This window comes from Pseudophryne corroboree, chromosome 2 (assembly GCF_028390025.1).
Source record: "Pseudophryne corroboree isolate aPseCor3 chromosome 2, aPseCor3.hap2, whole genome shotgun sequence".
Classification (NCBI taxonomy): domain Eukaryota; kingdom Metazoa; phylum Chordata; class Amphibia; order Anura; family Myobatrachidae; genus Pseudophryne; species Pseudophryne corroboree.
Window position 1 is genome coordinate 856,305,287 of NC_086445.1, and position 27,566 is coordinate 856,332,852.

Sequence of the window (27,566 nt, forward strand, 5' to 3'; positions counted from 1 at the left end):
GATCTAGGGTTATTGCAGTAGGTTTGTTAGTGTAGAAAATTATTAACAACCTTTGTATATAGAGAGCAGGGCTGGCTCCAGGCATGTTCCAATAGAGCGGCTGCACAGGGCGCCACCCTTAATGGGCGCTGCACGCTTGCTCCGCCAAATTGGAGCCTGGTCCTGTGTGCGCCTCCAGCAGCGTCCGCCCGTCCCGGCCCTATGGACTATGGTAAACTACTCAGTGTGCGCTATGCACGCTGTGCGGTGGCGGCATCTGACTACAATACAAATGCTGAATACCCTCATTTTTCAGCAAATAACACTTTACAGTAATACTTGTGATCAGTTTCACTACAATTTTATGAGCACTACAGTTTCCAAACACAAACACAAGGCTTAGCGCAGCTCATCTTATGCTATATATATTTTGATCATAGCCATTTGGTAGGAAAAATCTTTAAAAAGTAACATCTTGTCACCTTGGTAGAAAAGGCCTTGGGATTTATGATATGCTTCGGTGGCATTGCCATGGGTTACGGCGACTCCTCAAAGTCACGTATCATGACTATATGCATACTGTGATGTGATTTCTTTGTGTATTAAAATGGCTGCTAGGCTGTGCCCTGAATGTGACCTGGTGGGAGATAGTTTATATGCTCTTCTTTGGAATCAGGGAACAAATAGCAATCTTGTACAAGTCATAAAAGTTTGTGTGCCACAGCTTCATGCTTCATTCCCCAAGAAATCAGATTTTTCAGACCAAGTCAAGAAGTGAAAATCCTAAAGATTTATGGGAACATATCGGTCATCCCTTAAGAGGACTTTTGTATCTATCTGGGCTGCCCCAACCTCCCTATCTACCTGGAGACAGTTACTTGGAAGTAAGTGTCTGATTCATTAATGTCCAGCAACAAGAGAGTTAAAATCCAAGGGTGGGGGCTGTTCTTTGAGTGGTTGTCAGGAATAAGAAGGAGCTGGGGGCAACATCAAGTGTTCACTTTCATGGAGTAGCATCATGCTAGGAGTGAGCCCCAGTTTCTGCTTTCTGTGGTCTCCCTCCACTCAGATGACCTGAAATCTCAGCGCAAGATTATGTTAGGTTTTTCTGACTTTATTTTTTTTTATTTACTTGAAGTTAATTGTGCTTATCTGTATAACTTAACTCTGGAGATATTTCTCAATAATTCCTAAATATTTATCAGCATATCTCTGTGCCACTTAAGAATTCATGTGCCTGGAAAGGATCATGCTACATGTATGTAATAACTGTAGATCATTAAGTGGGATTTAAGTATCTGGTGCTATTCAATACTCTGCATGGTGGCAGCTTGAGTAAAACCCACATCACGAGAGCCCACCTGTATCAAGTTAGCATGTTTTTAGAGCAGACTGGAGCGCGGTCCCATGATAAACTTTCATCGCCTGAACTTTATCATCAAAGGTTGAGGTCTACGATGATCTGCTTGGCAATCAAGGCCAATATGATGGACCCCTTCAATAAGCATGAATCCGGAAGCAGGTGCACAGCCCAACTCCGTGGTAAGCCAATTTAAGACCAGTTCCATAAGATCTCTTGGTTTAACAGATTATGGTAGTCTGATCATATGTAAATTACTTCTGCAGTTACAATTTTGCAAGTCCTTCATATGCAATCCCAAGACCTACCAATAAACTAACAGCCGGCAACCCGACACTTGCCCGTACTTCCAAATTGGTTGGTGGGTCTACGCCACCAACCGAGTAGGAATAGAACATGTGGTGAGCAAAGCTCGCCACCGGGCCCGAAGGGTGGCGATTGCAACGAGCCCATGAGGGGACTCGCTGCTGGTATTCCGGCAGACGGGATGCTGCTGTCGGGATACTTACAGTTGGCATCCCATCTGCTGGGATATCATATGTATCCCATTGAGGATTCTTTGCATGAATAAGGAAATTGGCAGCAGTGAGATCATCCTCAAGGTCAGAAATACACTGCTTTGCTGTCTCAAAATGGGTGTTCCTTCAACTGTCATAGCAGAATCTATGGCTTACTTCAGCCCAGCTAACTTTTCTTCCAGAAAAGAAGACATGAGATCAGTTACCTCCTGTACCTTTGCCACAGAAGCTGCACTATATTTAGAAGGCTCCACTACTCCCTCCAATATGTATTCCCCAGTGGAAGATGATAGGGGTCTAGTAGTAGTAAAGGCAGTGGCCCTTGTCTCCCTGTTTTGTGCAGAAGACCCTCCGTAACCACGTTTCTGTTATTTGGCCACATATTTATCAATGAAGAGGAAGTTCAAGTTACTGTAGCAAGCTGGAATATATGATGGGGAAGGGAGAAAGAGCTGCAGCAGTCGTGATAATAATCCTGATCAGCAGAGGGCTTTCACACAGCAGCACTGCCAGGTAATAGACGTTTGGAAGCACAGCAAATAAGACCATGACAAAAATGAGCCCCAGAATCAGCCACAGTCTACGGGTCAGTGGGGACAGAGAGGAGCACAGGGAAGCCTGAAATGTAAGTAGGAGAGCACTGCAGAGTGGGAGGAAGCACCTGGCTGATTCCAAGATGGCAGCAGCGGACAAAGGCACTCTAGCGTGTTCCTGGATTCTAGCAGAAAACTGCAGGTGGGTAGCTGGAAGAGTAGTGCCTCTTACCTACTGCTATTTCTGGTGACCACAGGTGACACAGCTGGTCACTATACCCAGCGCTGCTGATGTTAGTGGGCTGTTCCAGCACCCGGGGATGGAGAGCTCAGCAAGAAATGGCCAGCAGCTAGGTTCGCCCACCGGAAGTCTCATTTCATTTTTATAGTCAAAACTCTGGGGTATACTGGAGTATGACAGGAGAGGCTCTGCCTCACATGACTGCATGTCACTGCTATTTGCCACAGTTGGACATGCTGTGAGGCTTAAGGAGGAGTATAAGAGTTTCATTGTAGTTATTGTGGGAGATACTATGCTGTAATGTACAGGATTTACTGAAGTTTGGCAGATCAGGGCCAGATTAAGGTCTGTGGAGGCACCAGGGCAACTAACTTGTTGGGACCCCTTCTAATAAAAGGGCCAATAAGATGTTTGTGTCTAATATAGAAGCGCTTTAATTGATATTAGCCGCTCATACCTGTACTAAAAAAGAGTTAAATGAAATGTTTACAGCTCTTTTTTTAGGTGTTTTTGGAGGTGTATAGTATTTAGCAGAGTGTGAGGGTTCCAATATGTTGTCCGGGTTTAGGTGGTTAATTTCTCTTCATAATAGAGTCCCAAACTTACTCTCCCTGCTATCCCTACCTCTCGTGAACCACTGCCCGCGGCTCACTCGCGGTATCCGGCTCTGGTTCCCTCCCACCGGCTGGCGATGTCCAAGTGCGCTAGTCTGCTGGGCGCTCAATGACGACGTCACTCCTGCGTCTCCTTCCTCCGTCTCTCTCTCCAACGCGTTTCAGGCTTAGAGGCCCTTTGTCAAGGATGGAGATTGTTCTCTCGGTTTCCCTTTTAATTTAAAAATCTTTGAATAACTCTTTTGTTTCTTTATTAAAAACAGGATGTGGTAATGCCGGAAGTTCTCTAATCAGCGGCAACCATGTGCTCTTATTACCTTTTATCTTAATTTTAGTTCTGTTGTTTTAAAATCTGGTAAGGCGGTCTTGGTAATAGTTTTTATGTTAAAAATTATTATATTTGTGAAAATGTAATAAACAGTCTTTTAATTGTTTATATGTTATAAAAAAAATTTAATTTTTTTTTTACATTTGTAAAAAAGTGTTGATATCAATATCTACATTTAATCCGGTCGGTTGTAGTGTTTACATATAATAAATCCACTTTGTTTCTCTCCTCCTAAGATCTAGGCTTGGATTTTCTCCTCCAGTTTTTTTGAATTTTTTTGTATTCCCATTAATTTTAAACTCGAGGGGTCTTGTTGATGATGGTCTCTATAATGTTTGGATACATTATGAGTTTCCAGCCCTCTTCGTATATTATACAAATGCTCCGAGATCCTGTTTTTTTATTTTATTTTCGTTTGCCTGATATACTGATGTCCACAAGGACACTCCAGGAGATAAATTACTCCTACTGAATCACATGAGATTTTCTCTCTTACTTTATATGTTTTGTTTGTCACATTTGATTTAAATTCTGTGGTCGAGTGGAGTTATTTCCAGTAATTTTACAAGCTTTGCAATTCAAACAAAAATAGTTTCCCTTGTTCTCGGTTTGATTTATGGTGTCCCTATGTAAATAACTTTGAACTAATTTTTTTTAACATTTTTCACTTTTTTAATAAATTATTTGAGGTTTTTCTTTGATGTGAGGGATCAATTGTTTATCCAATAATAAGACATGCCAGTGTTTTCATAAAATATTTTCCAATTGATAATGTTGACTATTAAACTGAGTGATAAATGCTGTATTGTAGTTACTGTTGGTTGGTTTCTGGTTATACTGAATCATACTTTTTCTATCCATGGCTGCTATTTTTTCAATTTCTTTATTTAATTCTGCTGCTTTGTATCCTTTGTCTACAAATTGGTCTCTCATGTTGACACATTGTTGGTGGAATGTATCTTCTTGTGTACAGTTACATTTGAGATGCCTAAATTGGCCTCCTGGGATGTTCTGGAGCCAATTTTTATGGTGGTTGCTTGTACGGTTTAACATGTTGTTACCACTAACCTTCTTAATGTGGTTTCTTGTATTCAATTTATTGTCCTGTATGAAAATTTCTAAGTCCAGATAAACTACCATCTGTTTGCTAGTTGTAGACGTGAATTCTAAACCGTCTTTGTTGTTATTCATATACAGCAGAAAGTCTCTGAGTGTCAGTTCCGGGCCTTTCCAGACGGTTAGGAAGTCATCAATATACCTTTTCCATGTACTTACATGTTTTCCAAATGGGTCATCATTCCAAATATTTTCTTCCTCTCACCTAGCCACAAATAGATTTGTGTAACTAGGTGCGAAGGAGGAACCCATTGCGGTTCCTTTTATTTGATTGTAAAATACATCCTGATCCCATAAGTAGTTCTTATTGAGTATGTATTGTATACAACTAATGAGAAAATACATCTGCGCATTAGGCAACCGTGTATTATTTGAAAGAAAAAACCTACTTGTTTCACATCCGATGTCATGATTTATACACATGTATAGAGATCAAACATCACAGGTACACAAAATGTAGTTGTCTTGCCATTCTATGGTCTCTATTGTTTGTAGGACGTGTAAAGTGTCTTTCAAATAACTTTTCTGTTCTTGAACTAGACCATTCAGAAAAGTGTCCACATATTGTGATAGATGCGATGATAATGAACCGATTCCCAAAACTATAGGACATCCTGGTGGATTAATTAAATCCTTATGTAGTTTCGGGAGCTGATAAAACGTGGGGATTTTGGGATGTTCTATGTATATAAATTCCTTTTCTTTTTCTGTTAAGATTCCAATTTCCAAGCCTTCTTCTAGAAGTTCCAGTAGTTTCCATTGGGTCACCTTGGAGAATTGTGTAAGTGTCAACATCAGATAGTAGGTTGGAAACCTCTCTCTGGTAATGTTCTTTTTCCATTATCACCAGGCCTCTACCTTTATCTGCAGGGTTCAAAACAATGGACTTATCTTTCTTAAGTTCTTGTAGGGCTTGGTTTTCTTCCTTTGTGAGATTGTATTTCTTTTTTGTGTTCGTTGAAACGTTGCAGATATCCTTATCTATCAGTCACTGAAAAGTCTCTATATGGGGACCTTTTACGTGAGCAGGAAAAAATGTTGATGACAATTTTAATTGACTATGTACAAATTGATTTGGCTGGTTCAATGTTGGTATGTCATTTGATCTCTGCGCGAAGAACTTCCTGATGCATAAGTTCATATGAATTTATGAACATCTATGTATATATCAAAATGATTTGCCTTCGAGTGTGGATAAAATGTTAGTCCTTTTCTAAGTAATGACATGTGATGGGTGGATAGTTTCTTTTTACTCAAATTATATATTCCTTCTTCCTCCAAATTTGTTGTTTTCTCTGATGTTATTCTTTTGTTGCGGATTTTCTTCCCACCCCTGACCCCCCCTTCTCCTGGTGAAAGGGCCAATATTTTAGTTTTCGGTTCCCATGAGGTTCGTTTCCATTCAGGAGGTTCTGGGACCTCCAACAGCTCTCCTAAAAAATCCTCATCCTGATCATCTTCCTCTTGTGTAAGCAATCTTTTTCCATATTTGGAGATGGACATATTTCCTTTTTTGTTAGTTTCTATGTTTTTCATAAGAGCCTGATATTCTAGTCTTTCTTCTTTTCTTGCAGTTTCTCTGCCTTGATTTAAGGAGTCATTCTCCATTGTTTATTTTTCTTTTGATCATAGTGAAAATTTCTTGGATTGTAGGGAAGATAATTTGTTCTTTGATATGGTGTTCACGGTTGTTCTTGTATTAGAGGTTTTCTTTCATTTCTTCCATTTTGATTACTCTTTTTAAATTGTGATATGTATGGTGTGTTTTTACTGTTTCTCTGTTGTGGTTTCTGGTTCTCTGTTTGTCTCAGCCCTTTATTAGCTTGATGAGGAGGGTTGCCATTTTTCCTTCTTTCAGTTTTCGTGTAATATGTTTTTTCTTGATAATCTCTAAAAATTGTTCTTTGTTGTTGTTGAATTATGTCTTCCTCCATTTTTTTTAATTTTTAATTAGTCATTTTCATTAAGTTGATGTAGTCTGGCATGTTTTTTAATGTTTCAAATTTTTTGTTGGTTGTTTGGATTTTTGCACTCAAAATTTCTAATGATCTTTTCCTATCCTCTATTATTAGGGACATGAGACTATGTGAGCAACTGTCCAGTATATGATTCCATTTTGTGAAAAAACTGGGGTCTATTGGTTCAAAACTGGGATTTTTTTTGTATGCAAAGGCTTCTAGGGATAAATCCCATTTCTAAATATTTGGTAAGGGTTGTAACCTCCTACCAATATTTTATTTCTTGCTGGTAATCTTTTTCTATTTTTAGAAACTGTGCACAAAATCCCTCCTCCTGAGTATTAGGTTCAAGTGGTGGTTTGTCTATTGTGAAAATATCTGATAATTTTTCCCTACTAGGATGTGCAATATAGCTGTGCATAGCAGCAGTATTAATAAAATTAAGCTAAATTATTTAATATATAATTTATACTGCATTTGTGAGGTTGATAGCTGCTCCAATAAGATGTACTGATGATGTTATTAAAAAGTATAATGTATAAATACTCTCAGCACCACAATTGTGTTAAACATACTGTAGTACCCCCAGTTCACATTATGCCACACAGAATCCCCTATTTATCTGTGCCACAGTGCTCCCCATGCTGATGATGTAGCTATGTGTGGGAGCCCCTCAGTGTTTGGGAGTTCCTGGGTGCCCACCCCAGCTGCCCTTTTGTTAATCAGGCTCTGTGACAGTTTATTAGTGCAGAGAGATGGAATGGAGTGTAAAGTGTGTGTGTATTATTTTTGATTACTTGTATTACGGTAGACAATGTAAAATAAAGTTTTTGATATAAAAATCCTGTTAGGATATAATGGAATTATATACTTGCCAAAATAAAACCCTTTGTTCTTGGTTTTAGGACTGAAGAAATGACCACGGGCACATACATTTACTTTAGCACCTTTGTCGATTAAGCACTTTACAATGTCAGTTTGTCGTCTTTCAATTGCTATATGTAATGCGGTTTGACCTGAATAAAACAATAAAAATCACTCATTAATCTTATTCGTATTTATATAGTGTAATTCTGCATGGCAATACATCATTATACGATACACTAGAACTGACTAAGGAAGCCGCTGATACATTATACAGGCGGGGAAATGCGTCTTTTAAACAGTATCCTGAAACCTTGCTGGTGAGCTACGTAGAAGCAACCTGCCTCACTACCGGGAATATCCACCAAACCTCCAGATAAGGCTCATTTAAAGGTTTAGAACACCAGACCCGGGAGATAAGTAATTGTATACAGACCCAGAGGGAGGATGTGGTAATATACATATATCTATTAACATGGCCATGTTATGCAGCAATTGCTTTTCATAAAAAGAAGTCTGCCAAGAAACTGCTGTGAGTTTTATATGACTATTAACACTTCAATGCTTGGCAGAAAAAACGTAATAGAATATCTGCAAAAACGACACAGCTGCTGAAATATTTAAACATCTTTTTTTTCTCTGGATACAGACTTTCAAATATCAACAGAGTATCAAATATCTGTTACAGGAAATTCTGTGGCAACAATGTGCTAAAGTATCAACACCTGGTATCTAGCTATATGTGGATACAAAGTATATAATTGAGCTTAGCTGCAAAGTACTGTCTAAAGAATTTAATAAGAGAAATCTGTGTGTCTGTATTGATGTGTGTAGATTAATGGTTTATTAAACTATGTGCCATTGGGAAACTAATTGTGAAAACTAGCTATAAAGGTTTATATGGAGGCACTAATCTTTCATATTTTAAAGTAAACCAGTGTTAAAAATGAAATAAAAAAAATATATATTTGTAATTAGTCTGCCAGCGCTATCTGTATTCTGTTTCTGTGGTGTCTAGACATGAAGGGTTGAGTAGTCCCTTTGATGGTGGAGACTCCAGGAAAAGTGGGCGTGGCCTCTTGGAAAGTTGGCGTGGCATCATAACTTCATATTATTAGACTATAAATAAATATGTTTTCACACCCCCTCTACGCACACAATTAGCAGCCTTACACATAACAGCCACAGTAGTGTTCCTTACACACAATGTCTCCAGTATAGTGTCAGATACACATAATGTCTCCAGTATAGTGCCAGATACACAATGTGCAGTGCCAGATAGACATGATATGCCCCCCAGCAGTGCCAGCTACACACAATATGCCCCCCAGCAGTGCCAGCTACACGATAGTGTTCACTTTTTAGGGCAGGGAGGGCACATTTTTAAGTTAGGAGGGCAAAATGATGTACATACTGTAATGCTTGTTGCTCATCTACCTATACGGTAAAGCATGGACAGTGCGCGCCGAAGGCACGCAGCAAAAATTTAGGGGCGTTGCTTCGTGGGGAAGGTGCGTGGCCACATAATAGTGGCAATTCGCATTACACCACACAGTAGTGCAGTTAATACACACTGCACCAGGTAGAACCTCCTAGACGCTTTGCGCCAGGCAGAGCACGTTAGACACATTGCCTAGCCACAGACGCCTAGCGGGAACACTACATGATATGCTCTCCAGCCGTGCCAGCTACACATGACATGCCCCCCAGCAGTGCCAGCAACACATGACATGCCCCCCAGCAATGCCAGATACATAAATGGCCACACAGTGCCAGATATGTAGATACAGAAAAGCCCCCACAGTGCCAGATACAGAAAAGCCCCCACAGTGCCAGATACAGAAAAGCCCCCACAGTGCTAGATAAATGCCCCCACAGTGCCAGATAAATGCCCCCACAGTGCCAGATATGACCCCACAGTGCTACATAAATGCCCCCAGTGCCAGATAAAAGCCCCCACAGTGCCAGATAAATGCCCCCACAGTGCCAGATAAATGCCCACAGTGCCAGATAAATGCCCACAGTGCCAGATAAATGTCCCCACAGTGCCAGATAAATGTCCCCACAGTGCCAGATAAATGCCCCCAGTGCCAGATAAATGTCCCCACAGTGCCAGATAAATGCCCCCAGTGCCAGATAAATGCCCCCACAGTGCCAGATAAATGCCCCCCACAGTGCCAGATAAATGCCCCCACAGTGCCAGATAAATACCCCCACAGTGCCAGATAAATGCCCCCACAGTGCCAGATAAATGCCCACAGTGCCAGATAAATGTCCCCACAGTGCCAGATAAATGCCCCCACAGTGCCAGATAAATGCCCCCACAGTGCCAGATAAATGCCCCCACAGTGCCAGATATGCCCCCAGTGTGCCAGATATGCCCCCACAGTGCCAGATATGCCCCCACAATGCCAGATACATAAATGCCCCCACAGTGCCAGATATGCCCCCACAGTGCTAGATATGCCCCCACAGAGCCAGATATGCCCCCACAGAGCCATAAATGCCCCCCACAGTGCCAGATATGCCCCCACAGAGCCAGAAATGCCCCCAGTGTGCCAGAAATGCCCCAACAGTGCCAGATAAATGCCCCCACAGTGCCATATAAATGCCCCTAGTGTGCCAGATATGCCCCTACAGTGCCAGATATGCCCCCACAATGCAAGATACATAAATGCCCCCACAGTGCCAGATATGCCCCCACAGTGCCAGATATGCCCCCACAGAGCCAGAAATGCCCCCCCCCCACAGTGCCAGATATGCCCCCACAGAGCCAGAAATGCCCCCAGTGTGCCAGAAATGCCCCCACAGTGCCAGATAAATGCCCCCAGTGTGCCAGATATGCCCCCAGTGTGCCAGATATGCCCCCACAGTGCCAGATATGCCCCCACAATGCCAGATACATAAATGCCCCCACAGTGCCAGATATCCCCCACAGAGCCAGAAATGCCTCCCACAGTGCCAGATATGCCCCCACAGTGCCAGATATGCCCCCACAGTGCCAGAAATGCCCCCAGTGTGCCAGAAATGTCCCCACAGTGCCAGATAAATGCCCCCACAGTGCCAGATAAATGCCCCAACAGTGCCAGATATGCCCCCACAGAGCCAGAAATGCCCCCACAGAGCCAGAAATGCCCCCTCAGTGCCAGATATGCCCCCACAGAGCCAGAAATGCCCCCAGTGTGCCAGAAATGCCCCCACAGTGCCAGATAAATGCCCCCACAGTGCGATCCATAAATGTGCCCCCCCAAATACCTGCGGTGCTGAGAGGGGGAGGAGTACTGCTGTCTGAGAACGGGAGTGCAGGCGGGCGGGCGGCCGGCCGAGTGAGGGTGCGGGTGCGGGTCCGGGTCCGGGTGGGCGGGCGGCCACTTGTGTGCGCTATGCGCGTTGCGCGGTGCCGGCGTCTGACGTTAGACACTGGCGCCGCGCAGCACGCATAGCGCACACACGGACAGGATGGGCCAATGCTGAACACACAGGGCCGGCTCCAGCTTCAAATATGGCGGCACCAGCGCGCGGCGCCCATTAAGGGTGGCGCCCTGCGCGGTCGCTCTATTCGAACATGCCTAGAGCCGGCCCTGAGTGGGAGCCATTAGAAGGGCAAGGCATGCCCAATCACCTACTGTGCATGCATGTTGGATACAGGACAGACCATAGGAGAATAATATATAGACAAAATATAGCTAATCTTTTGAAACAAAAATTCTCTAGTTTTCACCTATAATAATTATTACAAAATACTAGAGATGAGCGGGTTCAGATCTCAGAGATCCGAACACCCCCCCCCCCTCCAAACTTCACGATCCGAGCTGGGAGCAGAGTCCGGCTCGGGACTTCCCGCCAGACTTAGATCACAGAATGAGGCAAAACATCATCATCCCACTGTCAGATTCTCGTGGGTTTTGGATTCCATATAAGGAGCCGCGTGTCGCCGCCATTTTCATGCTGGACTTGGAGAGTGAGGGAGATATACTTCTGTCTCTCTGTGGTTGGTGGCGTCGGATGGGGTCAGTGTGTGCTCTTCAGGGGTGCTGTCCTCTGTGCTGTTAGGGGTGCTGTCCTGTCACTGTGGTGTCCTGTGCTGTTAGGGGTGCTGTATATGGGTGTTGCTGTCCTGTCACTGTGCTGTACAGGGGCACTGTCCTGTATGCTGTAAAAAATACAGGGGTGTTGTAAAGGTACACTGGCCCTAACTTTTCTGCTGTAAAATTACAGGGTGTTGTTAAAATACAGGGGTGCTGGCCCTGTCCTGCATGCTGTATAAATTAAAGATGCTGTGAAAATACAGGGGTGCTGGTTCTGTCCTGTATGCTGTAAAAAATACAGGGGTGTTGTATAAATAAAGGTACACTGTGTCTTGTATGCTGTAAAATAACAGGGGTGCTGGTTCTGTCCTGTATGTGGTAAAAAATATGGGAGTGTTGTATAAATAAAGGTACACTGGCCCTATCTTGTATGCTGTCAAATTACAGGGGTGTTGTTAAAATACAGGGGTGCTGGCCCTGTCCTGTATGCTGCAAGAATACAGGGGTGCTGGTTCTGTCCTGTATGCTGTAAAAAATACAGGGGTGTTGTATAAATAAAGGTACACTGGCCCTGTCTTGTATGCTGTAAAATTACAGGGGTGCTGTGAAAATACAGGGGTGCTGGTTCTGTCCTGTATGCTGTAAAAAATATAGGGGTGTTGTATAAATAAAGGTACACTGGCCCTGTACTGTATGCTGTAAAAATACAGAGGTGTTGGTTCTGTCCTTTATGCTGTAAAAAATACAGGGCTGCTGTTTAAATAAAGATACACTGGCCCTGTCTTCTAAGCTGTAAAAATACAGGGGTGTTGTTAAAATATAGGGGTGCTGAGAAAATAAAGGGGCTCTGTTCTGTGTGCTGTAATAATAAAGGGGTGCTGTCCTGTGAAACGGAGAACAAAAATTTGGAGGAAAAAAAATAGTGGAAGATCAGGAACCAGTTCCTAGTACTAGTGCTGAAGCTGCTGCTGCCACCAGTCATGACATTGACGATGCAAAAATGTCATAGAGGGCATGTAAAATCGAAGAAGCAAATATTGACAAAAAAAGAAAATAAAAATAAATTATCTGATAAAAAAACTTAAAATTGGCAATATGCCATTCACGATACGAAGTGGCAAGGAAAGGTTAAGGCCTTGGCCTATGTTCGTGACTGGTGGTTCAGCTTCTCATGAAGATGGAAGCCCTCCTCCATCTCGAAGATTTTTTTAAAATAAAGCTTGTTAAAGCACAGGAAAAAACAACTACATTCAGAGATATCACAAATTCCCAAGGAGAGTTCAAGTGTGTCCACGGTTGCAATGTCTAGGCCTGACCTTCCCAAGACTGTATGGGAGGAGCTCCGCCAGTCCAGTTGCTGATATTGAGATTGAGAATGTCACTGTAGAAGTACACCAGGATGGGGAGGATATTGGTGCAGCTGGCGCTGAGGAGGAAGTTGATGATGAGGATTCTGATGGTGATGTGGTTTGTTTAAATAAGGCACCAGTGGAGACAGTTGTTGGCCATGGGCTGAAAAAGCCCATTGTCATGCCTGGGCAAAATACCAAAAAAGCCACCTCTTCGGTGTGGAATTATTTCTCTGTGAGGATGAGGATGTAAACACTGAAGGAAATGAGGATCAGAGGATGAGGATGAGGAAGACATCTTGCCTCTGTAGAGCCAGTTTGTGCAAAGATACATTATTTGCTTCTTTTTTGGTGGGGGCCCAAACAAACCAATCATTTCAGCCACAGTCATGTGGCAGACACTGTTGCTGAAATGATTGGTTTGTTAAAGTGTGCATGCCCTGTTTATACAACATAAGGGTGTGTGGGAGGGCCAAGGACAATTCTATTTTGCACGTCTTTTCTTTGTATGCCACATCATTCCAAAGGTGCTGCCCTCCCAGCCCAGGTGTGCTGCCTATGTTGTATAAGTCCAGAGGCGCTGCCGTATAATTCCAGGGGTGCCCTGTCTGAACCCACTCATCTCTAGTTTTATATATATATATATATATATATATATATCTTCTAGTGTGCACTGTGTACCCAGCATTAGTGAGGTTCTTCTCAATTATTTCATGTTAGGAACTCAAATTAATGGCTCCAATTCGTCAATCTTAATTTTGATTTTTTTACAGGTTGGGTATACCATATCCAAAATGCTTGGGACCAAAAGTATTTTGGATATCGGATTATTCCGTATTTAGGAATAATTGCATACCATAATGAGATATCATGGCGATAGGACCCAAGTCTAAGCACAGAATGCATTTAATCGAAGGTAATTTTAGCCAATATTTTTAATAACTTTGTGCATTAAACAAAGTTTGTGTACATACACACAATTTATTAATGTTTCAAATACACCTTATACACACAGCCTGAAGGTCATTAAATACAATATTTTTAATAACTTTGTGTATTAAACAAAGTTAGTGTACAATGAGCCATCATAAAACAAAGGTTTCACTATCTCGGTCCTACTCAAAGTTCCGTATTTCGGAATATTCCGTATTTCGGAATATTTGGATATGGGATACTCAACCTGTATTAATGTTCCACATTTTTTATTATTTAGATGCGCAATTGTTGTACAGGGTTCTTTTCCTTTATTTTGTAAATCTTTTCTCCTTAAAAATTGTACAATTTAAGGGCTGCGTAGGGCTATCGCAAGACCTTGCAGTGTTAGAAGAACAGAGTTTCTGTGATCTTGCATTGCATCCGCTTTCCATTGCACTGCAGCACTAGATGGGCCAGCAGCTCCTGTGAGGCACAAACAGTTACTGAATAAGGGCCCAGTATGGACTCTCATGAAGGCGTACAGCCAGGAAGATGTCTGGTTTGCCAGGCTGAGGCATGCTTTTGGCACAGAGGTTAGCATTGCTTCCTCCAACAGTCCTACTTGTAATATAAAATTAGTTTTGGACTAGAGTGGTAACCTCCATGAGAGCAGGGGCTCAATAATAAAAAATATCACTGCACAGTCCTGCTTAGTACAGTACTGAACCCACCCAAACTCAACTTGCCCGATCTGTGGCTGCTGTGGGGGCTCACGAGGGGCTGCTAAAACATCTAAGGGGCTGCTTTATTTAAAAATAAAATATGAAAAAAATAAACAAGACACACAGGTATCAGAGCCGGTTCTAGACCTTGTGGCTCCCAGGGTGAAAGTTTCTTTTGGTGCCCCCCCCCCCCAAAAAAGAAAAGAAAATAAATAAATAAAAAAATTAGAAATAGGGGCGTGGCTTCACAGGGAAGGGGCATGGTCAGTTTTGCTCCCTGTTGTTTTCCCCCGAATAGCTGTTGTGCCTCAGTAGCTGTTGTGCCCCCAGTACTGCACCCTCAGCAGTTGTGTCTCCAGTAGCTGTTGTGCCCCCAGTAGCTGCTGTGCCGCCCAGTACTGTGCCCTCAGTAGTTGTGCCCACATTAGTTGTGCCCCCAGTAGCTGTTGTGCCCCCTGCAGCTGTGCCCCCAGTAGTTTTGCCCTCAGTACTGCGCCCTCATTAGTTGTGCCCCCATTAGTTGTTGTGCTCCCTGCAGCTGTGCCCCCAGTACTGCACCCTCATTAGTTTTGCCCCCAGTAGCTGTTGTGCCCCAGTAGCTGTTGTGCCCCCATTACTCTGCCCACCAGTAGCTGTGCCCCTAGTAAAAAAAAAAATCAAGAATACTCACCAGCCCCGTTCCTGTTTCCCGACCACTTTTGCCGTCTGTCTTCCGCCGCTGGTGCTGCTCCTCGGATCCATAGGAGCGCATAGACACTAGAGGTCAATTATGACCCCTATCGTCTATCACTGTCCTAAACTGCCGTGCGGTGCGCAATGACATCATGCACACCGCACGGCAGGCTCCAGTAGCAGGGAAAGGTCCTCTCCACTAAGGGAAACTAGACGCTACCTCACTGCGTGTCTAGTTTCCCTTCGCGGATAGGACCTTTTCCTAACCACCACCGCTGCAATCCCTGTCTGGACACAGTACTGCCGCCGCCATCTGGACACAGTAGCGGCTCTTGCCACGACGGCGGCACCCTTGGGACAGCGGCACCCCGGGCAAAAGTCCTGCTTGCCCGTGGCAAGAGCCGCTACTGACAGGTATGCTCACATGCGTGTAACTGGGACACACAGGTATGCTCACATGCATGTAACTGGGAGCTGTGAAAACCCAAAATAAGGCATCTGTAAATACAAATGCAATTAAAAAATGGAAAAAAAAGAAACCCACGAGATTTTCACAAAATAAGTCTCCAGACTCCGTGGAACGGAAAATATCCAATCTTGATCCTGTGGTATACACCAGTTTATTTGCATCCCAGCATTAAATCCGAGATTATCATAATTCCTGAAGAAGGGGGTACAAATTCAGAGGCTGTGGCCCCTAGTTTTTCAGTTTGTCCAGTAATGTGGTCATTATATATTTGCTTGGTTAAAGTCCTTTCTGTTCCACACCAATATAGGAGTGGAGGGGAAAGCCTGTGTGTTGTTCCTGATTGCATGTGACTCTCTAATTTTTTATCACCTTCTTGACACTGTCCTCTTCCTCTTGCCTCTTCTCATAATGTGAAAAATCATCAAATATGGAGGTGGTATGTGTGTAGCTAGCTATGATTCGGAGAACTTGGCAAGCTTTTTCCAGGGGTACCACCTGTCGCTGAAATGATGGGTTTATTAAACTGTGCATGTCTTGTTTAAACAACATAAGGGTGGGAGGGACCAAGGACAATACCATTTTGCACCTCTTTTTCCCCCCTTTGCATTATGTGCTTTTTGGGACCTAGTTTTTAAAACTGCCATTCTGTCACTGCAGTGCCACTCCTAGTTGGGCCACGTGTTTGTGCCGCCCACATGTGTCGCTTAGCTTAGTCATCCAGCTACCTCGGTGCAACCTTTTGGCCTAAAAACAATATTGTGAGGTGTGAGGTGTTCAGAATAGACTGGAAATGAATGTTATTGAGGTTAATAATACTGTAGGATCGAAAAACACAAAACCCAAATTCTGTGATTTTAGCGGTTTTGATGTTTTGTTTTAAAAGAAAAATCCAGATCCAAGACCAAAACCCGAAAGGGTGGTTTTGGCAATACCAATCCAGATCCAAAACACGAACGGAGTCCCAGATCCAAAACCAAATCACAAACCCTGAAGAGCTGGATTTGTTCTCTGTGTATTTTGAATTTCAATACCTACCAACTATATCTACTATCTAAATCTCTCTACACATGTTACGTCTGCAGTGCAACATGGTTTTGCCCAATTGCTAACTTTTTTGGTTTGCAAAACCCTCATAGGGCCTAATTCTGAGTTGATCGCAGTATCAAATTTGTTAGCAGTTGGGCAAAACCATGTGCACTGCAGGGGGGACAGATATAACTTGTGCAGAGAGAGTTAGATTTGGGTGTGGCGTGTTCAAACTGAAATCTAAATTGCAGTGTAAAAATAATGCAGCCAGTATTTACCCTGCACAGAAACAAAATAACCCACCCAAATCTAACTCTCTCTGCAAATGTTATATCTGCCCCCCCCTGCAGTGCGCATGGTTTTGCTCAATTGCTAACAAACTTGCTGCTGCAATCAACTCAGAATTACCCCCATAATCCGCAATTTTTACATTTGGATCTGTTCTCGAGATAATCGATTTTAGACAATAAGGTGGTTTGGGTGGATAACAAGTCAGAGACCTATTGCTTTAATTCTAAAATTTCATGGAAATTAAAGCAGATCCAGTTTTCATGTGCAGAAACTTGGCGGGAGATGGAAGTCATTTGAGATTTTAAATTAGCTACTGCACACAGAAATTTATCCACTTGCTTCTCCAGGAGAAGTTCAATGGTTTCTCTTATAGTCCAGACTATTTCATTATAGGAGAGTGGATGCAGTGGGGATCCTGCAGTAGTAGTGTGGTCTGTGTCATCAGCAGTATCAATGGTTGTATCCCCCTTCTTGCCACTACCCCTGTAGTCCGTTGAACTTTAGGAGTAGCTCAGGCAACAAATTTATCCATGACGGAATCAGATGCAGATTCTCCCACAAAAATGCTGTAAGCCCAGTCAATATAAAATGATGGTGGCTCAAAAATTCTTACATCTTGAAAGAGAGCAATTTCCCAAAAATAAGATTAGAAGACCATCTAGTGGTGAGAAAAAATAGTAAAATAATTGACAAGAATAGTCAATATGTGAAATGCCACGTGAACAAAGAAAAAGTATGTACAACAGTTATAAAGTGCTCACAAACATTGAAGTATATGCACTAGATGTTAGAATAAGGAGGCAAGACCCGACCAGCAGAGTCACACCAGAGAGCGTCAGCAGTAATGATGATCTCTGCTGTATAGAGGTTGTCTTAATCTGTGAAGTCTTCCAAAATGAAATCCTTATTCATGAGCTGGGGCAGGTGATGGTGAGACCTGTGGAGAGGTTACTTATCAGGATCACACTAGGGCAAATAGGCCTGGGTCACTCGGCCTAGTTGCATATAGAAGGTGTGGAAAGAGGCATTATCTCCAGCTGCTTATTTAGAAACATGTATGTTTGTATGTATGTATGTATGTATGTATGTAATGAGGCAGTTGTATCAATTCTAGAGGACCAAGGGTGCAGGGAGTATGGCACAGCGGTAGAGCCCCTGAGTGGGAGGAAGGCACCTCCACCAGGAATAGTGCGGGCAGCCGCCGGAGGACTTGCGATGGCCGGGACCTCCGTCACAGACCCCACCATGTAATCAAGGCCACGGCTCCAGGGATGTGGGTAGGCCTCGTCAGGAAAAGTCACCTGGGGACCGGCCAATGATGGCCAGCACAGCGGTCTGGGTGCTGGAAATGCCGACCACCCGTGAAGATTAGCAGCAGGGAAATGGTTTCTTAAAGGGCTGCAGACAGGGGAGCTCTTCCAAAACACATCCACTCCAGCATGCACCCAAGCCAGGCCCCCCTTGGTTGTACAGATTAATAAACTGCCAACCTGTCTGCTGCCATTGTTGTGTTGCAATGTTTCATAGATGTGCTATATATTTTTAAACTGCTGCATGTTTGTGCCGCTTCTCTGTCGCTTAGGTTAGTCAGCCAGGTTGCTGCACCCTTGGCCAATATTGGTGAACAATATTGTGAGGTGGTCTAAATTAACTGGAAATTACTGGAAATTAATGCTATTGATGGTAATATTACTGTTGGAACAAAAATAGGTCCAAAATTACATAATTTTAGCTGCTTTTAATCAATTTTCAAGAAATCCTAGACCAAAACCAAATCTGAATCAGAACCAAAACACTTGAGGATGACTTTGCCAAAAACAAAAACACTGATGGTGGTTTTGGCAAAATTAAAATACGATGGTCCATACTCATCTCTATTATTTAATAAGCGACCAATCATTGAAGCTTTTGCAGTGGGTGTTTTTTTTTATACCAGTCAGAACCAAGAGTACCACGTATCTGCCTGTTTGTTATTCTTTATGGATCAATGATTTACAGATGTGTTCTTATACATCTGCTTCAATTTGCCATGCAGCGGGAGATGACTGGTGTGAGTGACTTGATCGGTCCTGTGCAACTCAGTTAGCGTTGGGCATTTTTTTTCGAAAATGCATCTTATTTGCATTGCTATGTGATTAAAATGCACAAGCAGACTCTGACAAGCAGACTCTGATATGTGGCTTGCCTATAGTCTGTCTGTGTCAGTGCCTGTATCTGCATACAAAATGCTACGTTACAGTGGTTTTTTAGGAAAACACTGTAGCATAGAATTTCATATGCAGATATAGCTGTTTTGTGAATAAGATGCATTTTAATGGAAAAAGTGACACAAAAATAAGCTCAGAATTACCAAGTCATGGCATGGCATGGCATGACTAGAAGGGCTGTTTAACATGCAGGGGGGCTAGATGCAAGTGTACACATCTATACTTGTAAAACAATATTTTCCCCAGAAAATGATCAGCCATAATCATTTTATCTAGAATGCAAATTACCTTTGTAATTTTCTTCAGTATATTCAGCATTAATTAATTGTTCCAAGAATCTATTCTCCTCAGCATATGTTAGCAGAATACACACTATTTCAAGAGTGCTTTCATTGATGTTCAGTAATGCTTTCATCAGGCAGGTTTTTCCTGTGTCCTTGTATGTTAGTTTGTGCATAAGAAAATCTGAAATACAGCATACTATAAGTTTTTATTTGTGGTCAGTGCAAAATTGTTTTTTTTTTGTCATTTAAGAGCTAAAGTATACAAAGTTATAGATCTGCAAAACCAAGTTGTACACATATGGGGACTGATTTAGATATGGTTGGCAGTTCCTAACCAATTTATCCTTTAGTGAAGGTGCTTTCATACAAATACAGACAGACTTTTCTAGGAGATATTTTTTTAAGTTTTATCCTCCAGTTCTGTTTTATAACTTTTTTACCCTCCTGTGATAAGACCCATATTGGGTTATGAATTCCCAATCAAATTTGTTGCAGGTTTTTTTTTTCATATAATCCTTTTCTCTTTTACAAAGATATTACCTATTGCTCGCTTCCAATTTTATTTTGGCTTTATTGATAGATTTAACACTATACCCTTTCTTCAAGAATCTACCACTCATTTCTAGCACTTGATTTTCAAGGATTGGCATTTATGAACAATTTTCTGCAGCCTTTTAATTTGGCACAAGGATATATTGTTCAGCCAATTATGATGGTACAGGTACACCACCGATTTTCCGGCATCCTCGGTTCCAGTGCCGTGCCGGATTATCGATTTTGCCGGATTAACGGTGGAAACTAATTTTGCACCTTCAGAACATTTCTAAAGCAATAAATAGTCAAATATATGCTACAGTATAATATTAATGAATGAATAAACACAGTAGTGTATGCAAAACTGTTTATAAGCAAAACAGGTATCAGGTTCGTTTTGAACAACCATTAACAGTAAGTGAAACAGTAACTACAAGGAAAGTACTAAACCTCATGCAAAATGACACTAACTCTTACCCTCCCACAGCCCAACTCCCACTACAACCTACCCTATACCTTCCACAGCCCAACTCTAAACCTTCCACAGCCCAACAACCTACCCTATACCTTCCACAGCCCAACTCTAAACCTTCCACAGCCCAACTCTAAACCTTCCACAGCCCAACTCCTATTACAACCTACCCTATAACTTCCACAGCCCAACAACCTACCCTATACCTTCCACAGCCCAACTCTAAACCTTCCACAGCCCAACTCTAAACCTTCCACAGCCCAACTCTAAACCTTCCACAGCCCAACTCCTATTACAACCTACCCTATAACTTCCACAGCCCAACAACCTACCCTATACCTTCCACAGCCCAACAACCTACCCTATACCTTCCACAGCCCAACTCTAAACCTTCCACAGCCCAACTCTAAACCTTCCACAGCCCAACTCTAAATCTTCCACAGCCCAACTCTAAATCTTCCACAGCCCAACTCCTATTACAACCTACCCTATAACTTCCACAGCCCAACAACCTACCCTATACCTTCCACAGCCCAACTCTAAACCTTCCACAGCCCAACTCTAAACCTTCCACAGCCCAACTCCTATTACAACCTACCCTATAACTTCCACAGCCCAACAACCTACCCTATACCTTCCACAGCCCAACAACCTACCCTATACCTTCCACAGCCCAACTCTAAACCTTCCACAGCCCAACTCTAAACCTTCCACAGCCCAACTCTAAATCTTCCACAGCCCAACTCCTATTACAACCTACCCTATAACTTCCACAGCCCAACAACCTACCCTATACCTTCCACAGCCCAACTCTAAACCTTCCACAGCCCAACTCTAAATCTTCCACAGCCCAACTCCTATTACAACCTACCCTATAACTTCCACAGCCCAACAACCTACCCTATACCTTCCACAGCCCAACTCTAAACCTTCCACAGCCCAACTCTAAACCTTCCACAGCCCAACTCTAAATCTTCCACAGCCCAACTCCTATTACAACCTACCCTATAACTTCCACAGCCCAACAACCTACCCTATACCTTCCACAGCCCAACTCTAAACCTTCCACAGCCCAACTCTAAACCTTCCACAGCCCAACTCTAAACCTTCCACAGCCCAACTCCTATTACAACCTACCCTATAACTTCCACAGCCCAACAACCTACCCTATACCTTCCACAGCCCAACTCTAAACCTTCCACAGCCCAACTCCTATTACAACCTACCCTATAACTTCCACAGCCCAACAACCTACCCTATACCTTCCACAGCCCAACTCTAAACCTTCCACAGTCCAACTCCCACTACAACCTAATCATCAGCGTGGTCTTGAAGAAGTATGTCAGGTGGGACAGTTGCACATGGGATGTCTGGGGAACAGGGACCTGATCTAGAACTTGGAGGAATTGGAGATGCTAGAGAACAGGTACTGCTCTTAGGCACATTCTTGCATAGCTTCTTAAACATGACATCAAGGCGAGGTTGTTTCATAAGTTTTGACCTTTCCCTGTACAGTTTTTCTTTCATCAAGTGAAAATGCATTAGCTCTTGTTCTGTCACAAAGTTACGTTGTTCTAGTCCTTTGATTAGCTCACTTATCATCTCAATCAGCTTGTCAATACCAGTGGGGATTTCAATAACATTTTCGTCTTCACTGTCACCATCGTCACTTTCAGTGATTTTTGCAGGATTCAAAACCATATCTATAATTTCAGAGTCATTACAGTGACGCACAACAGGTGTTTCAACGTCAACCTCCATCCACTCTGCCAGATTTTCTTCGTTCAGCCTACTTGATAGGTTGTTGGCAGCAGTTGCAGTACAAGTTTTTGCATATTCAAGTAACTCAAGAACACATTCATCATCATTTGCTACACGGAATCCTGTGAAGGCAATACTGGGATCTTCATCAGGTGCATTTTCAAACACCATGGCAGGCCACAACTTATGCCAACCATTCTTTAGTGTTAACGAATTTACATTCTCCCAGGCACTAGCAACAAACCAAAGTACATCTTTCATGTTAAAGTCTTTGATAAACGACTCAATAGGCTTGCCTGAATTCACCACATCTAGCATGCGTTTCATGAAAAGTGTACGATACTTGGCCTTCATAGAGCGCAATATTCCTTGATCTTGTGGTTGGATAAGAGATGTACAGTTTGGTGGTAAGTATGCTGTAAACACGTTATTCTTGCGCAGCAGTTCAGCTCTAGGGTGAGCTGAACAGTTGTCCAGAATAAGAAGGATTTTGCAGTCCTCTGATAGGCCTACAGATGTGCAGTGTGCTCTGGCTTCTGCCACAAAATACTTTTCAAACCACTCTAGCATTAACTCGGTGGTAATCCATCCATTTTTATTTGCACGATAAATTACAGGATACATTAACACCTTTTAAAGCCCTAGGGCATTTACTTTTTCCGATCACTAGTGGCTTGCATCGGTGAGTTCCGGCAGCATTGGAGCAACCTAGGACAGTAACTCTGTCCTTAGATTGTTTAAACCCTGTGGGGGCTTCTTCATCCTCCATTGATAAAGTTTTCCTAGGGGTACATCGCCAATACAGTGCAGTTTCATCGGCATTATAAACTTGCTGGGGGGAGAGGTTTTCATCAGCCACAAGCTTTGCAAACTCATCCACATAGTCATCAGCTGCTTCATGGTTTGCAGACCGTTTTTCACCACACACTTTGCGCATTGAAATTCCATGACGTGACTTAAACCTATGCAGCCATCCTTCACTGTAATCACACTCATAGTAAAGTTTTAGTGCTTTATGATACAACTTAGCTTGTTCCTGTACCATGATGCCTGACAAGTCTACACCATCACTCCGACGTTGTCGAAACCATTCCAACAACACTCGATCAAGCTCAGTGCTTTTACCAGATTTCATAGTTTTCCTAATGCTCATTTGCTTCTTAGATTGACTTTCTGCAAAGAACTGTAATATTTTCTCCCTGTGTTTTTTTATGTCATACACTGTTGAGGAACCGAGACCGTATGTATCACACAGCTTCTTCACTGAAACACCGCGGTCCAGTTTTCGTGATATCTCAACTTTTGCCTGCACCGATATAGACTTGTGTTTACGCTTTATACCTGTACCATCACTGTTCTTGGAAGGCATAGCAGCACTACTGTCACTTGAACTGTGTGCGGACGCCATAACAGCCCCACTGTTGCTTGCTGTGTCACCTGCAGTGCCCTCAGAAGCTGTACTCACTGACACTTGTGTGCGCTGTGTGTTCCGCCCGTGTGCGGTACTTGCTGTGACATTGGACGCCATAACAGCCCCACTGTTGCTTGCTGTGTCGCCTGCAGTGTCCTCAGAAGCTGTACTCACTGACACTTGTGTGCGCTGTGTCTTCCGCCCATGTGCGGTACTTGCTGTGACCTTGGACGCCATAACAGCCCCACTGTTGCTTGCTGTGTCACCTGCAGCGTCCTCAGAAGCTGTAATCACTGACACTTGTGTGCGCTGTGTCTTCCGCCCATGTGCGGTACTTGCTGTGACCTTGGACGCCATAACAGCCCCACTGTTGCTTGCTGTGTCACCTGCAGTGTCCTCAGAAGCTGTACTCACTGACACTTGTGTGCGCTGTGTCTTCCGCCCATGTGCGGTACTTGCTGTGACCTTGGACGCCATAACAGCCCCACTGATGCTTGCTGTGTCACCTGCAGTGTCCGTGGAAGCTGTACCCACTGACACTTGCGCCTATTGCGTGTTACGCCCATGCGCAGAAAATGTTCCGGATTAAAGGATGTCTCTAACCCCCTTTAATCCGGACAAATCAAAATTGTCCGGATTAAAAGAGGTTCCGGATCATCGGTTGCCGGAAAATCGGTGGTGTACCTGTATTTATTTATGAGTTGGAATTTGTTTTTTCTCTGTGATTTGATTTCTATTTTTCCTGGGCCAACATAAATATATAAATCTAAAAAAATTAAATTTCCTTCTAAGAGAAAAAGTTAAACAGTTAATAAAATTATTTCGATTTAATCTCTCACAAAAAGTATTAAGGCATTCTAAACTTCCTCTAAACATATTGTCTATGAAAAAGTAACAGCAAAACAGGTTTAGCCCCTTTGGGTTGTTTCCCTGTATAGTCTTATTCTCCCATTATGCCATAAATACACTGGCATAAATGGGGGTGAATCTGGTGCCCATTGCTGTACTGGCTTCTTATTAAAAGAACAACCAGTTAAAATAAAAAAAATATATATATTTTAAATAAAAAGAACGTTTTCTAAAATAATTGTGTTTTCATATAAGTAAAAAAAAATATTAAGAAAATAGTACATAAGGTATTAATACAGTATCTACACTAACCAAATAAAAATCATCTTCAAACTTTCCATGTATTTTTAAAATTAGATCGATTGGTTACTACTGTTTGTGTATATGTACCACTAATGGCAGATAAGTTAGACGTAAGGCTGTTGGTACCTGATATCAGTATTTTTGGATGGTTAAGTAGGTCTTTATGTATCTCGGGGAGGATATATATTGGTGTGCTTGGATATTTTTATCTTTAAAAAAAATAAAAATCAAATTCCTTCTTGATATATCACACCATGGCCCTCATTCCGAGTTGATCGGTCGCAAGGCGAATTTAGCAGAGTTACACACGCTAAGCCGCCGCCTACTGGGAGTGAATCTTAGCTTCTTAAAATTGCGACCGATGTATTCGCAATATTGCGATTACTAACTACTTAGCAGTTTCAGAGTAGCTCCAGACTTACTCTGCCTGTGCGATCATTTCAGTGCTTGTCGTTCCTGGTTGACGTCACAAACACACCCAGCGTTCGCCCAGGCACTCCCACCGTTTCTCCGGCCACTCCTGCGTTTTTTCCGGAAACGGTAGCGTTTTCAGCCACACGCCCCTGAAACGCCGTGTTTCCGCCCAGTAACACCCATTTCCTGTCAATCACATTACGATCGCCGGAGCGAAGAAAAAGCCGTGAGTAAAAATACTTTCTTCATAGTAAAGTTACTTGGCGCAGTCGCAGTGCGAACATTGCGCATGCGTACTAAGCGGATTTTCACTGCGATGCGATGAAAAATACCGAGCGAACAACTCGGAATGAGGGCCCATATTTTAAAGTTGTCTGACTCAATTCTGATAGTGCTTTTGGTATTTTAGCTGTAGGGTCACTTTTCAATTTTCTATATGTTGATCCCTCTATAAGCTTCCAAACAATGTCTTTGATGTAGTCAGAATTATTTAACAAAATAACCCCACACCCCTTATTAGCCGATGTGATATCAAGACTGTAATTTCTATTTTTGTTAAATTGGTTCAAATTGTTTTTGTTGATGAACCCTTTTGTTCTATTTCACTAATGGCTAATTGGTTATACAACTTCCTTTTAAATAGGTGGGATAAAAGAGAATTTATTTTAATATTTAGTCTTATTCTTTACCACATCAACATCTTCCTGAGGTTCATAAGTATTTTTCTACAACAATAATTTTTTCACTGTTAATTTTTTAACAAACTTTTGTAAATCAATGTATACCTCAGAAAAGTTTATTTCCTTTTTTAAGAAATAAAGTTTAATTTTTATTGAGCACGCCATCACTAAGATTAAAGATTTTTTTCTTCTACATTACATTACATTTTCTTCTACATTACATTACTGGTAATGTGGTACTGAGGGATGATTAAACCTTTTTTAATTGTAACCACCCCCTCTTTTACCCCTTTTTCATTTTTGTTTCTCTCTTCTTGGTATCCAGTGTACCTGTCTTAAAGAAGCAAATGTACTGTACTTTTTTCCTTAACCCCCCAGGAAGACAAAAAATATTGGGTACCAACATCTTTACATCTAACTTATATGCTATTATTGATGCATCTTTAAAACCATAATATAGTAATAATAATAATAATAATAATAATAATAATAATACTAATATACTTTATTTGTCATTAACAAGACAGCAACGAGATGTCAATGAATGCAATGTAATGTGAACATTTCGCACAAAAAAATAAACAGTAAAACCATACTTCATTTATACAAGATTTAGCACTAAGCCTAGTGATCATTTAACATCCAGACGGCTGTTGGGAAGAAACTGTTCGACATACGATTAGTGTGAGCACGAACACTCCTAAAACGTTTTAGGGATGGCAATCTTTCAAAGACCAAACAATTTGGATGACTTTCATCAGCCAGTATATACCTAGCTTTCCTTAACACTCTTTTCCCATAAGAGTCCATCAAACAGGGCAGAGACACCCCAAGAATCTTACTAGCAGTTTTGACCACACGTTCAAGGGCAATACGTTCCACTACAGTGCAGTTCCCAAACCATACTATAATTCCGTACGTCAAAACACTCTCTATAATACTTTGATAAAATCTAACTAGGGTGCTCGTACTCAAACAGACAGCCCTAAGTCTCCTTAAGAAGAAAAGATGCTGCTGCGCCTTCTTAATCAAAAATTTTTAATTTAAGGACCAAGGGGTAAATTTACTAAGATGGGAGTTCTATTTAAGATGGGATGTTGCCTACAGCAACCAATCAGATTCCAGGTATTATCTTCTAGAAGGTGCTAGATAAATGAGAAATAGTATCTGATTGGTTGCTATGGGCAACATCCCATCTTAAATAGAACTCCCATCTTAGTAAATTTACCCCCAAGTTAGATCATTTGCAATGTGCATGGCCAAAAATGTAAATGAAGCCACCTCCTCAATTGGCTTTCCATCCAAAAATACAGGAAGTAACGGTCTATTACTACCACGTCTAAAATCAACAACCATTACCTTTGTTTTTATGTATTTAAAATCAATTTACTCCATTCCTGTAAATGTAAAATTTCATATCTGTAAGATATCTCATTGTTTCCACTTATCAGACCAACAACCGCTAAATCGTCTTCAAATTTCACACTTTAACAGAATCAGAAACTGAAAAACAATCATACGTAAATAATGAATATAATAACGGGCTCAAAACACACAATTGCGGAACCCCTATACCTATACGGACCTCACCAGACACAGATTTACCTAGCCTAACTACTTGAGTCAAAAAGTTTAAGATCCAATTACACGTAAAACCATTTAAGCCCA

At 42.1% G+C, this 27,566-nt stretch overlaps 1 protein-coding gene across 1 annotated transcript in view; it reads right to left on the reverse strand.

The window, feature by feature from the left end:
* Positions 1–27,566, reverse strand: part of LOC135049869 (transient receptor potential cation channel subfamily V member 3-like) — a 112,447-nt gene that overhangs the window by 63,603 nt on the left and 21,278 nt on the right. Inside the window, exons 4-5 of the mRNA XM_063955817.1 lie at positions 19,479–19,655; positions 7,523–7,663 (exon numbers count right to left, since the gene is read on the reverse strand). Coding sequence (XP_063811887.1) covers positions 7,523–7,663; positions 19,479–19,655 — 318 coding nt within the window. The remainder of the gene's footprint in view (positions 1–7,522; positions 7,664–19,478; positions 19,656–27,566) is intronic.